This window comes from Toxorhynchites rutilus, chromosome 3 (assembly GCF_029784135.1).
Source record: "Toxorhynchites rutilus septentrionalis strain SRP chromosome 3, ASM2978413v1, whole genome shotgun sequence".
NCBI lineage: Eukaryota > Metazoa > Arthropoda > Insecta > Diptera > Culicidae > Toxorhynchites > Toxorhynchites rutilus.
This window is the reverse complement of record NC_073746.1, coordinates 210,185,078-210,201,198: the sequence shown is the minus strand read 5'-3', so window position 1 is coordinate 210,201,198 and position 16,121 is coordinate 210,185,078. Positions and strand designations below refer to the sequence as shown.

Genomic DNA, 16,121 nt, shown 5'->3' with positions numbered 1-16,121 from the left:
CGTCAAAAGAAGTAGGGCTTTTGTATCAGTGTCATTCGATCGCTTTTTTATCAGTGTCACTTGTTTCCTTTCGTTCTTAGTAATCAAAAAAGACTTTTGCCTCGGTATTTTAAGTCTTCAACTAGCAATAATCACACCTCGGATAAACCTCAATGGTTATGCTATCACCACTGCGCAAAGCTACCCAGCAAACATTAAATCGCATAACAAGCGTATATATATAACATCATATGCCCTAAAATTTGGTTGGTATATAATGCGCCTAACTGGCATATGCATGCAAAAGTGGAGGCCATATACATACATGGCAAATGCTTACCGAATTTGTTTGGATGAATATGCAACTTTGACCAGCTATAATAGCGTTTATGTTGAAATTGAATTGCGATCTAATATGAATATATTCATGAATTGTCAAAGCACCAAATACGACTTTTGCCATACTCATATACGATTTATTACAGACATGGAAAAAAACAAATGGCGCAAAATATTTTCGTTTATTTCGTTTATTATAGCCTCACGAATCGCCATTTTTATATATAAGTATTTATTTTTGTAAAAATAATAATTATTTGATTGACTTGTGTTGGGAGTGGAATATGAATGTTTGAAGTAGCACAGATTGATGTTTGGTGAAAACTGCTCCGATGTGGGTTCGAACTCCGGTCGACTGGATTATCATCCACTAGCTATCTCGCGCGGCTATCTGAAATTTAATTCAACAGCGGTTAAAACTTTCGAGTGCATCAGCATTTCATTGACATTTCAATATGATGTAATATGTTCTTTATTAGGATCTAATATGACTCACTGTTTTCTGATTTTCTCCAGCATGCAACACGATTCACTACAGTACTGAATCGATTTAAATGATACGCTTATACGACACACAAACTGCATCATAAATATGTTTTACCGAATTGCGACTTAATTTGATAATGGTATTTAAAATCAAGTTTTTACATTTTATGCGATTTCAAATATACACGATACATACCTTGATTGATATTATATGCAATTGTGATTTATTCGGATTTCTTGTAAGATTTGGCACGTGCAAAATTATACGATTTAATGTTTGCTGGGTTGCGGCTGGAGTATCATCTGTACCCATAGCTTCGTCCTCATCGATTCCAAAACCCAGCTTGACCATACGATAGATGCGAGATGCGTGGATACCGGGCTCATCCAGTGAGAATCCAGATGATAACAACGCAATTTCGAACATTACAAGATCCTTGCCAGCTTTATCATTTTTATCGGCTCGTTGTCTATGAATAAAATTTTGCTTATGAAAATTGTTTAAATGCGATAATAAATATATCTTACCGATAATAAATATATATTCCTTGTAACAAGGAATGGAAATTTTTAAAATCAAAAAAATATATATACATATAACACATTGAATGCATAGAGCCTTTGCAAAAAACACAAGCTTTGACATATATTCCAATGAACACTGCACCATTTGTCATTCATTAGGTATTTTACTACAAAATGAACCTCTCATGCCATGTCAATCGCCTTCGGCGATACGGTGACCTGGGTCATGCAGGGGTACGACTAAAACGTCAAATCCCTCATATTGCCAATGTACCCAATATTGCTGCGGTTTACTGACATTTTGGTTCAATCAATTACTGTTGTTTACAACTCGGTCCGGTTATATAGTCGAATAGTGGCTAACTTTAAACTCCATTTTTTTTATCCAAAATATATATTTTATTAAGGCTCATATGGCGTCAGCCTAACGGGGCCGGGAGTTCAATATTTTGACAATGTTTGCTTAGACTATGTTAGTAATATGTAACCGATTACTCGCGGTTGACTCGAGGTTAGTATTACAAGTGTTCTCATAATTGGTATGTCGCAGTCTTCGATGCTCTGTACGTGTGCCCGACACGGGATACTTCCTATTGGGATGCAGCTGACCATTAATCAGCAACGCCCCCCTAGTCTGTACCCCATATCTAGCGTGGTGCGTCTTTCTCGACTCGAGGAATCCAGGATAGAATGGCGGCGCAATCATCAGCTCGTGTAGAGTTGTCATGAGCGGTACAACCTTTGGCTCTTGTTGAATGATCGGTGGACTGCACAACCTTTGGCCCGTGTGTCTGTAAAGAGTGTGTGTATGTATTGCCGCGACTAAGTAAAAGTTTATCGATCGGATAGGAGGGATATGAAACGGGGACACAACGAAGGAAACATCATTAAACGTTGACATCGGCGTTTCTGAGGAACAGGTATAGATGAAGCAGAAGATCAGGATCCCGGCTACCTAAGATATCCCGGACGGGGATATCCGATTGTCTGCCTTGTGCTCTCAGTGCTCTAGAGAGCTGAGAGCGAGCAGCATGGAACCGGATACACGACCAGACAACATGTTCGATGTCGTGGTAGCCATCGCCACAATCACAAAGATTGTTTGCTGCGAGCCCAATGCGATAGAGATGCGCGTTTAGGTTGTAGTGATTGGACATAAGCCGAGATATCACGCGAATGAAATCACGACCTACATTCAATCCCTTGAACCATGCCCTCGTCGAGACCTTAGGGATAATCGTGTGTAACCAACGACCGAACTCATCACCACTCCACATGCGCTGCCAACTTACGAGCGTATACTGACGAGGAATGTGGAAAAATTCATTATAAGCAATTTGCCTTTCAAAAAGTGTGCCTTCTAAAGCGCCCACCTTAGCTAGCGAGTCCGCTTTCTCATTCCCCGGAATCGAGCAATGAGAGGGAACCCATACTAAGGTAATCTTGAATAATTTTTCGACCAAAACACTCAATAGTTGTCTTATTCTAGTTAGGAAATAAGATGAGCGTTTATCAACCTTCATTGAGCGGATTGCCTCTATTGAGCTGAGACTGTCTGAAAAAATAAAATAGTGGTCGATGGGCAATGTTTCAATGATCCCTAATGCGTAATATATCGCACCCAGTTCAGCGACATACACGGAACAAGGATCTTTGAGTTTGAAAGAGGCACTGGAATTTTCATTGAAGATGCCGAAGCCAGTGGACTCGTTTATGAATGAACCGTCAGTAAAGAACATTTTATCAGATCCAACTTTCCCATATTCTGCCAAAAATATCGGCGGAATAGAATCGGAGCGTAGGTGATCTGGGATTCCATGGATTTTTTGTCGCATGGACAGATCAAAAATGACAGAGGAATTGCAGAAGTATGGGAAGCAAACTTGGTTGGAGATGCCTGGTGAAGGGTGCACGTCGTGGGTAAGGTACTCATGGTATATAGACATAAAACTTGACTGAGGAGTCAGTTGGAGTAGATTTTCGAAGTTATCAATCACCAATGGATTCATGATCTTGCAACGGATGAGAAATCTGTAGGATAATTCTGTGAACCGAAGAGTAAGCGGGGGTACTCCTGCCAAAACTTCGAGACTCATCGTATGTGTCGAATGCAAACACCCCATGGCTATACGCAAGCAACGATATTGTATTCTCTCCAGCTTGAGAATATCAATCCTGGCAGCTGATCGGAAGCAAAAACTGCCATATTCTAACACTGATAATATCGTTGTTTTGTACAACTGAATGAGGTCTCCTGGATGGGCACCCCACCATGTTCCGGTAATTGTTTGGAGAAAATTGATTCTTTGCTGGCATTTCTGTTTCAAATGCGCAATGTGTCTTCCCCAGTTACATTTAGAATCAAAATATACACCCAGGTATTTGAAAAACATAGAGTGTTGGATCGTTTTGCCGGATAGGTAAAGCTGGAATTGGGCGGGTTCGTGCTTCCTAGAAAAAACGACCATTTCAGTTTTCTCCGTAGAGAATTCGATACCCAGCTTGAGGGCCCACGTGAACAGATTGTTCAGGGTATCTTGCAACGACTTTTGCAGAACGACGGGATTAGTACCCGTGATGGAAATAACTCCATCGTCTGCAAGTTGTCTCAGCGTGCAGTCTCTAGTTAGACAATATTCCATATCATTGACGTAAAAACTGTACAAGAGGGGGCTTAGGCAGGAGCCTTGTGGTAGGCCCATAAAACTGTAACGAGAAGATTTCGAGCTGCCATGAGAGAAAATCATGTGCTTTTCTGACAGTAAATTGTACAGGAAATTGTTAAGAATTGGTGAAAGTCCACGATTATGAAGCTTCTCTGAGAGAATTTCCATGGAAACTGAATCAAATGCCCCTTTGATATCGAGAAAAACGGAAGCCATTTGTTCTTTGCGAGCAAATGCGATTTGGATTTCAGAAGATAGCAGCGCGAGACAATCATTTGTCCCTCTACCTCGGCGGAAGCCAAACTGCGTATTTGACAGCAAATTGTTTGTTTCGACCCACTTGTCCAAACGAAGTAGAATCATTTTCTCTAACAATTTACGAATACAGGATAACATTGCAATCGGCCTATACGAGTTGTGATCGCAAGCCGGCTTGTTGGGTTTCCGTATGGCTATCACTCTCACTTGTCTCCAGTCATGCGGGACAATATTCAGCTCCAGAAACTTGTTGAACAAGTTCAGCAAACGCTGTTTTGCCAAGTCGGGAAGATTCTTCAACAAGTTGAATTTAATCTTGTCCGACCCCGGAGCTGAATTGTTACATGAGAGAAGGGCAATTGAGAATTCCACCATCGAAAAATTCTCATAATCGTTTTGAAGTGGAATGTCGCGTACGACGTTTTGTGCAGGAACGGTGTCGGGGCAAACCTTCCTTGCAAAGTTAAAAATCCAACGGTCAGAGTATTCCTCACTTTCGTTTGTATGGTTCCAGCCACGCATTTTCCTAGCCGTATTCCAAAGAGTGCTCATAGCGGTCTCCCTTGACAAACCATTGACGAACTTCCGCCAATATCCACGCTTTTTTGCTTTAATCAAACCTTTTAGTTTGGCTTCTAGAGCTTGGTACTTTAGAAACCATTCCACTAATCCAGTTTTCCTGAATTTTTTGAAAGCGGATGATTTTTCAAGGTAGACCTTTGAACACTCCTTGTCCCACCAAAGTGATGGAGGACGACGTCGGAAAGTGGTAGCCGGTACACGTTTCTTTTGAGCTTGAAGTGCGCTTTCGTAAATCAAACTCGATATAAAGTTATACTCTTCGAGTGGAGGAAGTTCATGCATTGAAACAATTGCTTCAGATATTATTTCCGCAAATGTTCTCCAGTCAATATTCTTCGTGAGGTCATACGAAATATTGACTGACTCACGATTCATTAGCGATCGATAAAATTATTGGTAGGTGATCACTACCGTGGGGATCTTGGATTACCTTCCACATGCAATCCAGGGATAACGAAGAAGAGCATAGAGATATGTCTAGCATGCTTGCCCGTGCAGGAGGGTTGGCTATTCTGGTTGCTTCCCCAGTATTCAAAACTGTCAATTTGAAGTTGTCGCACAGATCATAAATCAAAGTGGCACGGTTGTCATCGTAGAGTGATCCCCATGCTGTTCCATGGGAGTTAAAATCACCTAAGATTACCCGCGGCTCCGGCATTGCCTCGATAGTATCAAAGAACTGATGGCGGCCTACCGTAGTTCTGGGAGGGATATATATCGAAGCAATGCAGAGGTCTTTGCCATTGATTTGTGTCTGGCAAGCAACAACTTCAATGCCTGTCATCGATGGGAGAGTGACTCTATAGAAGGAGTGACATTTTTTAATCCCCAATAGTACGCCACCAAACGAGTCATTTCGATCGAGGCGAATAATGTTGAAATCGTGGAAATTCAGCTCATCGGCTGAAGAAAGCCATGTTTCACAGAGAGAAAATACATCACAGTTAGAGCTGTGAACTAAAAATTTAAACTGATCTAGTTTAGGAATGATGCTTCTGCAATTCCACTGTATTACAGTGGTCAAATCCTTGACCTCTTGCACTGAATCAGGCATCGAGGGAAATGAACGCTGCCAAAAAACCACATTTTTCTTTCAAAAATGTTCTCACAATCGGAAGCAAACATAATACTATGCTTTTAAGAGGGTCGTTTATATTTAAAGCATTTAAAATGTTGTCCACCAGGTCAGAAAGCGCAAGCAAGCCAGATTGTGGCTGTTGCCTCGACCGCGAAAAAGGAGCAGACGTGTTGGGTGCTGCTCCGGGAAGTGCTGAGGACCCCTGGTGCGTAGAAGAACCGCTTAAACCAGGAGGTACTTGCTTCGGTCTATTCTCAGCACGTTCGATTCGAGTTTTCATTCCAACTTGGGAAGTTTCGGTTTTCTTTCTGGGGAGTGAAGGAAAAGAAGTAATTTTTCTTTTCCTGATGGCACCCTGCGATATAATTTTTTTTTTTATTAATTTGTCATATAAACTCCATGTTAAATGTGAACACCTCCATGTGAAACCGAAATATGAAAATCGCTCATGCAGTTAGAATAAAGCAGCGCATTTTTCGATTTCAATCCTCGTAAATGATATGTTGATAAACAAATGACGCCATATTGATTTTGATTTTGGGTAGCCTATATTCAATTGATGTCTAACCCCTGGGGTCATGTGACTTTAAGAAGTTCATTGCTGTCACATTCCATTCGCGCAGAAGAATCAAGCCCAATGACTTATCATTGGTAGTATTTACCAAAAAAAATCGTCATATATACCACTTTTTTCTAAGAGTGTACTGTTTACCCAAACATTAGTTAAATTCACAATTATTTCTTCAGGTGTAATGTATTTTCACTGTTTTATTTTCTTCAAAACCCAATCCGCGTTGACGGCATTGAGCTTCGTATTACGAAATGGGGGAGTAGGCATGATAATATGGGTTTGCAGAAGAAATGAACACGCTTTTAACATCAAAAGTATGAATGAAAATTAGTTTTTCCAAATTAATTTAGTACTCTATGTAAATGAAAATCACTTTTGCTTGCATGTAGTGAAAACATATCACACAAAAACTGTGTCTAAAGATAATGTTATAATGGTAAGTTTTGGTGAGAATATCTGAAAATTCATAGAAAATAATTTAAACTGAGGTCAGAACAACGTATTTCTAGTAGGCAAATAACGCAAAGAAAAAAAATTCATACAAATTTTAACAAATTAAAACTGTCTTAGAACCGACTAATCTGATAGAGAATAGTTGGCCTCATGCAAACTAATGTCGTATCTAGATGTCGACACCATTTCGACGTCAACGCGAATTGTTTTTGTCTGACAGTTTATGATCACCATAAAATAAAACTTCTGCAGCAGATATAGCTTTCCCAAATTTTTAGCAGATCGGTTGTTCCACAATGTAATTCAGTTGAAAGTGAGTGGCAGATGTTAATGCATAATCCGCGATATTACAGTTTTGGTGTCAACAAAAATACCATTACTCTACTGAGTAGGTTTTCCAACCTTGTTTCAATTAAATGAAAAAAAATCTCATCATAAGTTGCAACATTGAAGAAATTTATTCTTTCCGCTGAAAAGATCCGTAAACAAGAACTAGCGCCGGTGGCAAGAGAAGGATGTTAAGCGTTAATCAAACAACTTTGTTTCTGGGAACCACGATGAGAACAACGACAGACACTAAATTGGAATCAGCAAATCCGGAAGGTCCAAATCAAAATAGACACTATCCAGGAAATTCAGAGAGTCTCAATTTTTTGTTCATTCCATTGGCGGTTCTCATCACAATAATGCTGCTGTCTGTGATGGTAAAATTATTCGTTTTTTTTGTGTTTTCATATGAGTAATCTGTGTTATCTATTATTATTTGTCACTCTTTTTTGCAGGTTTATCTCATGGCAAGAAAGAAACACAAGATTTTTTCCAAGTACTCGTATGTTCCCAGCTTCACGTTTGATTCGTCAGATCTGGATGAAAATGACGATATGGAGACAGAATATCTGCTGAAAGGAAAACTTCGTTTAGATGAGCCCTATTTTAAGGGCATAAATAGCAAAACCTACAGCGCCAATAACGAGCTTTATGCCTAATGGGAACTGCGTATTGATGAGTAACACTTTGCCATATACTTATATGTACTTGAAATATTTTGCTGCTATCAGGTAAATTAATACCAAAAGATTACAACCAAACGTTATGTGATAATTTTGTTATTTCTGTTTAGTTTGTTGATTTACATTGAAATATATAATATAAGAGCTGTCTGAAATGCGTAGTTTCTATTTTCGATTACCAGAATTTAAGAGGCCAACAGTCAAATCATAGAATCCAAAGAATATTGCTCCCCCAAGCGTTATCCATAGTACACGTGGTAAAAATCCGGCGAACACCCTGAAATACAAGATGAAATTAGGAATTCTTCTGAATTAGTCATTTTCCTAAACATCAAAAAGTTGATGCATCTGGTAGCAAACGGCTTGTTTCTTAATTTTGTAACATTGACATACCCTTTAATCCCATGCTCTCTGTAAATACCACGAAGAATGACAAGCACGCCAGATTTTCTTACTCCGCTTTCATCGGCCAACATTATCCTGGTCTTCGCTACGTCAAGTGGAGTCGTTAGACCGGCAGCAATTCCTCCGGCAATCGCCCCACATATTGCAACTGACACAGGTGTTAACGCGACGCCCGTTGCAGAAGTCCAATTTCGTTTGAAATATTCCCACAACGGAAATTGAATGAATGAAAATGGTACTTCACGCATTAATGTCGTGCCAAAACCCCGATACAATCCACGTTTTATCCCTTCAGACTGCAAGGCGTGGCTTAGAATTTCCATCGAAGACATATTGTATTTCAGCGATAGAGCTTGTCTCCGTTGTTTTGCAATTTCAACTGGGACGCGAATTAAGCAAGCAACCACTTCCGCACTGGCGGCCGAAATCATGTGCACATATGGTTGTTGGCTTTCGGTAGCAAAACGTCCGAGATAAGACTTTAACCCATCATAAGTGCAGAAAAATAGAGCTGCCGTGGGTGCACTACCGGCTGCTGCTGGAGCTAAACCTCTATATATGCCCCGGAAGCCACCACTTCGGAAGAAACCACGTTCACTTTGTAAGCGAGTTTTCACCGTATCGATTGGAAACAGAACGATGTCCACCACCAAACCGGCGACACCTCCCGACTGAAAATAACATTGTTAAAAGTTGATTTTCTGATTCAGTATACATGTTACAATTAATGATGACCAATACACGTATGATGTAGAATAGTACGATTTGGTTTCTAGCTCCATGATTCCAGTTCCTGTTTTTGTTTAGTTCCTTTATTGATTTATGTATCCTTTTATCCTTCGAATAGAGATGAAACGAGCAATGTTATGTTGTATTTACATTTTGACAGAAACCAGTCTCGGATTGTTTACCTTTTTCTTAAGCCGGGTTCAGACGGTGCGAGTAAGCATACGAGTCGGTCTAGTCAGTTACTGCAGTGCAGCTACTCACACCGTGTGAACACATCATGCCAGTTATTGTCATGTGTGATCCGGCGTGCGAGCTACTTCAAAGTTTTTTGAATTTACTCGCACTTGCATGCTTCACAACGTCAAAAACAGAATTTAGCGTTCGAATCAGTGATGCCAAATGTAATGAAATGTCTCTATTTTTAAGATATTTGAAAATATGTGAAGATATTTATAGACTTGAAAATTATTGGAAAAACAAATAAAACCCTCATAGTTTCTAAACGAAATAATTGTTATTTCGTTTTGCACGCTGGCGGGGCACGCTTTCTTTTTGAGATAGTTTTCTTGAGAATCTCTAATATAGAATCATTATCAGATCACAACTTACAAAAAAAAGTATTGTTCTAAGAAACAGAATACATATTCGATTTAAAAAAGTACATTTTCATTCATTATTAAAATTTTTGAAGCGTATTTATTGCACCTGCAAATCGACTATCATTTTCATTTCACAAAATAAATAAAATTAAAAAAAAAAATCTTTTAGACTACCATTTATAACATCACATCCTTTCGGAATTATCTGAGCTATGGATGTTTTCGAGATTCTAAAAAATATCGACAACAATCCCAACGATATTCCAAAACAAAGGCACATCAATGTCATTTCTAATTTAACTCTTGCAGGTACAGCATCCCTCATGACTGTATCTTGGCGTTGTATTCGTGGAGCAATTAAATCCAACAGTTTTTTCACTTGTTCAGGTGTTATTATCAACACTGCTCTGTAATCTCGGGGATCCTCATCGTAGAGTTCCTTCAATATTGTATTTGTTGCTCCTTTTCTTTGCATCTAATTCCTGGCCCGAATCCTTTTCTCTTTCTGCTTTTTCGGATAGTACCTTCAGTTCAAAGAAATTCAGCACAAAGTATGTATTTTTAAACACGATCAGCGTTTGTTTTGCTATAAAATTGTGTGATGATACATTCAACTGAAAACCTAAGATGAAAACTGCCAATAAAGAAGTCGATTTTGGACCAATCATTTGACAAATTCGGACCTGATTGCTGTTTCTGACTATTTGATGGACATTTGAAAAGTCGCCTGGCATCCCTGGTAAACCCGTGCCGTAGTATCTAGTTTCTCGCCAGCAGCTCACACTGTGTGAACGGACAAGGCGAGTCAACCAATTGTCAAGCGAGTCCACCGGGTCAGTAGCTGCTCATTGTCAAGTCAGCTACTAGCAACGTATAAATGGGCCTTTAAGGCTGATTTAGACCAAGACGGGTCTATGGTACTAGGTGAGGCCGTTTCGTCACTAAGTTGGTTAGGGGAGCGGTATATGAAAACAGCACGGAAGAAAGTAGAAGGGGAATTATTTGCTTGTAGCGTGAAAGAGACAGACTGATCATGAGCGACTTTCGGCAATAGCGTATTGTGTTTTGTTTACAAACAAAACACAGTAGACTTCCAAGATGGCTGAAGAGTGGTTCTAGCAAGTTGGCCCACCTTAGTATATACTTCTAGGCGCCTTGATTTAGACGATGCCAGTCAGCGCTCTAGTTGAAGTTGAAAATATTTTGCTCCATTTGTTTTTTTTTCTATGTCTGTAATAAATCGTATATGAGTATGGCAAAAGTCATATTAGGTGCGTTGACAATTCATGAATATATTCATATTAGATCGCAATTCAATTTCAACATAATCGCTATTATAGTCGGTCAAAGTTGCATATTCATCCAAACTAATTCGGTAAGCATTTGCCATGTATGAATATGGCCTCCACTTTTGCATGCATATGCCAGTTAGGTGCACTATATGCCAACCAAAATTTAGGGCATATGATGTTATATATACGCTTGTTATGCGATTTAATGCAAGGCGCGTAGAAGTATATCCTAAGGTGGGCCAACTTGCTAAAACCACTCTTCAGCCATCTTGGAAGTCTACTGTGTTTTGTTTGTAAACAAAACACAATACGCTTGTGCCCAAGCTCGCTCGTGATCAGTCTGTCTCTTTCACACTTCAAGGAAAAAAATCCCCTTCTGCTTTCTTCCGTACTGTTTTCATATACCGCTCCCCTAACCAACTTAGTGACGAAACGGCCTCACTTAGTACCATAGACCCGTCTTGATTTAATGTTTGCTGGGTATTGTCAAAGCACCAAATACGACTTTTGCCATACATATACGATTTATTACAGACATAGAAAAAAAAACAAATGGCGCAAAATATTTTCGTGAAATGTTTATTATAACCTCACGAATCGCCATTTTTATATATGAGTATTTATGTTCGTAGAAAAAATAATTGATTGATTGACTTATGTTGGGAGTGGAATATGAATGTTTAAAATGACACAGATTGATGTTTGGTGGAAACTGCTCCGATGTGGGTTCGAACTCCGATCGTCTGGATTATCATCCACCAGCTATCTCGCGCGGCTATCTGAAGATTAATTCAACAGCGGTTAAAACTTTCGAGTGCATCAGCATTTCATTGACATTTCAATATGATGTAATATGTTCTTCATTAGGATCTAATATGATTACTGTTTCATGATTTTCTTCAGCATGCAACACGATTTACTACAGTACTGAATCGATTTAAATTATACGCTTATACGACACATAAACTGCATCAGCGTAATATACGCATATGATGCCGATTAATTATATTTTACGACAATATACATCATAAAATCGATGTTTATTATACCGAATTGCGACTTAATTTGATAATGGTATATAAAATCGAGTTTTTACATTTTATGCGATTTCAAATATACACGATACATACTATACATACTAGTTGATCATTTTTGAATAAATTTGGTTATAACTTTGTAGTACAAAGTTTTGCGTTAGAATGTGATGTACTACAATGAAGCTTATCTTTTACTCTTCCAATGAAAAATAACCAGAGTATCAATTATTTGACATTTTTATATTTCATATATATTTTTATTTATATTTCAGAATAAATTGACCAACTAACCCCACATACGGGGTAAGTTGGTCAATATATAAGACATCTCTATCATATTATAGGTATGTTCTTTTTGGTAAAATTATAAGCGTTTTTCCATTAGATGTTTCCTTCATTGTTAATTAATTAATTAAATCAAAACGAAAACAAATATCATGTTTTCAATTAAAAAAAAAACAAATTAATGAAAATTTGAAATTCTTATCTTTTTTCTATCTGAAAACTACATAAAAGTCTTCAAAGGTCTCGGCTTAGAATAATAGCTTCCGGCTTTTTAATCGACAGCGTGGAATTCCGTTGTTGGAAACAGCTAGAGATGTCCAAAGTTTCGTTTATTTCATTATGTATTATCGAAATCATGGGACCATTTTTAAATATTCAATTTATTCGAATAATTGTCTTTCAGTATTCGACTAATCAAGCGAATATTTATTTCTTGTAATAAAAATGAACAGACATTTATAATAATTAAGATTATGATGTCATAGTTTCTTTTTCACCAACAGAGAATTATTTTTATGTTTCAACCGTAAATGGTTTAGCCAGACCCCGACCAAGAGGATATGATCCGCGAGACAAGATGTGCTGCAAATTTAGCTGTCATTGCCAAACTATCAAACTTATCAAACTACTCGGTGAGCTCAAGGTAGACCTATAAAACAAGGTGCGTCCATTCGCTAACCATATTTAACTCGAAACAATCGTCAAATTCGCGAAAATTTCAAGAAGGCAGTTTTGCAATCTTAAAATTTGAATGAAGATTCATAAGTTATTTGTATACTTAAAACACGACGCTTACTTAACCATTTGGCTATATATTTCACAACACACAACGTTTACAAAAACTCGCCATTATAATATAAAATCATCATCAGACACAATTTCAGTTCAATATTATTTCACAATTTGCGAGAAAACTTAATACTGTATTGCATAGAATACATATTCGATACAGAGTAATTTTTCATTCATTATTTTTTTGACTTTCACATTTTGACCCACGTGGCTTTGGTAGTTCTCGCGAGTGCGATTCACATACGACATCCACGTCACGTTCACGTCTCGTCACGTCACGTTACGTCAGTTATTCTACCATGCAATTCTTATGAAAACATTCACATACACCGGCAACGTAACGACCCGTCAGCATACGTTCAACGATAACGACCGGCAGGATTTGTAGAAAGAATAATTGACGAAGGGGACCGGTTTCTTGGGTTTTTTGTCTGGGCTTGGTGTCTCGGATTTTGTTTTGATTTTGGTTGTACAGTAATTAACATCTAATTCGACATTGTGCACGTTTCAACCTAGGTAGTGCGGACTGAATCAAAACGGCTGTCAAAAAAGATCCAATTGAAATGTCAAAAAAGATCCAACGATCGGGAGTGTTATTTTTCTTATGATAATCAACACTATTCAAAAGGTATTGTTATCAAAGGCAAAAATAATTAAACTTATAAAATGAACGAACTACATTTTCCGTCAATTGTTTAATTGACCATTGCATCTCTGAAAGAGCATCTTATATTGCAAGGTATCAGAATCTGACAGAATATCAACAACCTAGGAATAACACTTAGCTCACTCCATGATTTTAATGTGGGAGCAAAATTCAACAGTGGCGAATTTCGATACGGACATGCACGAAAACAGCTTTGCTAGTGAAGCTGACCGAATGAAATCCGCGTAATTATGATCCACTAGTGCTTGTGATGAATAACGGTAAAGCAATCTGCGCTTCGGGTTGATGATGGACGTAATCTTCTGAGTCAACTACCAGTCTAATTGTGGAGAAGGCATTACGGTTTCTAACGAGGTATTTTTATCCGGTTAAAATGTAACGATGTATATCTATCAAAATAATCCTGAAAATGTGTATGAAAGGTTGATATACTTTTGGTTTTTAATAATTCAAACATCGTACTTATTCCACACCCTTATTCGGAACTAGTTTGTCGTCTCCGCAAAAATCGACCCAGCGCGTCTGAAAAAAAGTTTCTGAGGGTATACGATAAAAGCATACGCGAACATTTTCGCTCGTATTTGGACAGCCTTTCACTGAGCAACGCATTTTAAATGTCCACTTTCCCTGATATAATATTTTTTCGAACGAAATAAAAACAAACGAAGTCACAGTCACGTAAATGTTTACTCCTGCGATTCGACAAAAAGTGGAACGAAGAGTTGGCAGATGATTTTTAAAAATGTCTGTAAAAATATGTGAAAGTCTGTTAAAAATGTGGAAATGTCTGTAAAAGTGTGCGGATCTATACTTTGTTCATCGCGATGCACGTTGTCTTTTGTATATTATTGTATATTTTGTATGTATACAGCCATTCCATGCAAAACCGATAAAGTGGTTCTCAAATTTAGATGAAAAGTTATAGTTTTGTTCTTTATCGCAAAACATTAGACCCATATATATATATATATATATATATATATATATATATATATATATATATATATATATATCATGTTTTTCTTGAAAGATGAGAATGTTTTACATAACATATCTCGATTTCAGAGACGCTATTTTTTCGTGTTTTGAGTTATGATTTTTCAAAGTTAACCGGTGGTCCAAAAAATCATTTACGTTTTAGGGTGTTCCGAAAAATCACTTTTTTTCACTTTTTTCTAAAATGACTTTTTCAAAAATTCATAACTTTCGAACCACTGAATCAATTTAGATAATCGGTATATCGAATGAAAGCCGATGAGCTAGCTTTTTATTGAAAAATATTGAACTTGCGAAAGCCATGGATTTTATTTTCGCAATTATTGATTGTAGTCGTTTTCTATTGTTTTCATGGCTTTGGACTAGAGAGCGCTGTACTTTTTTATATTTTTTCTTGGAAACTGCGGATTTTTTACATAACATATCTCGATTTCAGAGATATTATTTTTTCGTTTTTGAGATATGACCGGTTTTTGACATTATCGGGAAATTACAATCTGTTAAGTTTTCATAATCTAATCGATAGTTCTCATAGGTTCTCGACTCTGTTCGCTTACTGTCATGAAATTTCGAAGTGTAGTATAGTTATTGTATAATATGTATTGTAAAAGAATACAATTTTTCATTCATCATGAAGAATCGTATTGTCTGTTTCGTCTGCAATGATGTCAGGGCAAAAGTACTTATGAAATAATAAAAAATGTTTTTTTTTTATTTAAATCGTTTATTTTTACAGGCTCAGTTACATAGGTTTAAAGGAGCCGAACTCCTTACTGTATTGTTACTAGTATATATACATTTTTCCTTAATTTTAAATAATGTTAATAATATAGGAAACCGATTACTCGCGGTCGACTCGAGTTTAGAAGGGTGACATATTTTCTTCAGGAAAAGGAGGGGATATGATATAAAAAATGTTGACGTGTACAAGTTATTGTTATCAAACAAAACACCAACAGAATGCAAACGATACTGAAGTATTGTCGCCGGCCACTGAGCGATACTATGCTCACGACATCAATGCGGTGCGATCTATTTTGCGCACGTAACCACTGTGGTGACACCGTATTATATAAAAAGTATTTGTTACCATATACGTTATATCTTTATTTGTATCCAATCTCCATGCGACCTATCGCATGGAGTGCAACTACAGAACTCACTTACAACTAATTACAAAAGTCTTAAGCTAAACTTCCAAACGATAGTGTAGAGTTATTTTCTATTTTCCACTGGGAGGAGCCAAGTTAAACAAAGGGGAAAGACCAATCAATCGAATGCAGTGTTCGATGTGAATGGGGTCAAGAAAAGAAAATGCTTACTGCGCTCGTAAGCGCGCATATCGATTTCATGGGAAATCGAAAAGTGTCAC

At 37.7% G+C, this 16,121-nt stretch overlaps 1 protein-coding gene and 1 pseudogene across 1 annotated transcript; both read right to left on the bottom strand.

The window, feature by feature from the left end:
- Positions 1 to 101: 101 nt before the first annotated feature.
- Positions 102 to 182, bottom strand: LOC129780777 (U4 spliceosomal RNA; annotated as a pseudogene).
- Positions 183 to 8,027: 7,845 nt separating this feature from the next.
- Positions 8,028 to 9,414, bottom strand: LOC129775425 (S-adenosylmethionine mitochondrial carrier protein homolog). Its single transcript, XM_055780171.1, has 4 exons — positions 9,264 to 9,414; positions 9,075 to 9,189; positions 8,341 to 9,023; positions 8,028 to 8,224 (listed from the first exon to the last, which is right to left on the bottom strand). Exons 2-4 carry the CDS (start codon positions 9,132 to 9,134, stop codon positions 8,113 to 8,115), a joined length of 855 nt encoding a protein of 284 aa, XP_055636146.1. The 5' UTR covers positions 9,135 to 9,189; positions 9,264 to 9,414; the 3' UTR covers positions 8,028 to 8,112.
- Positions 9,415 to 16,121: the final 6,707 nt, after the last annotated feature.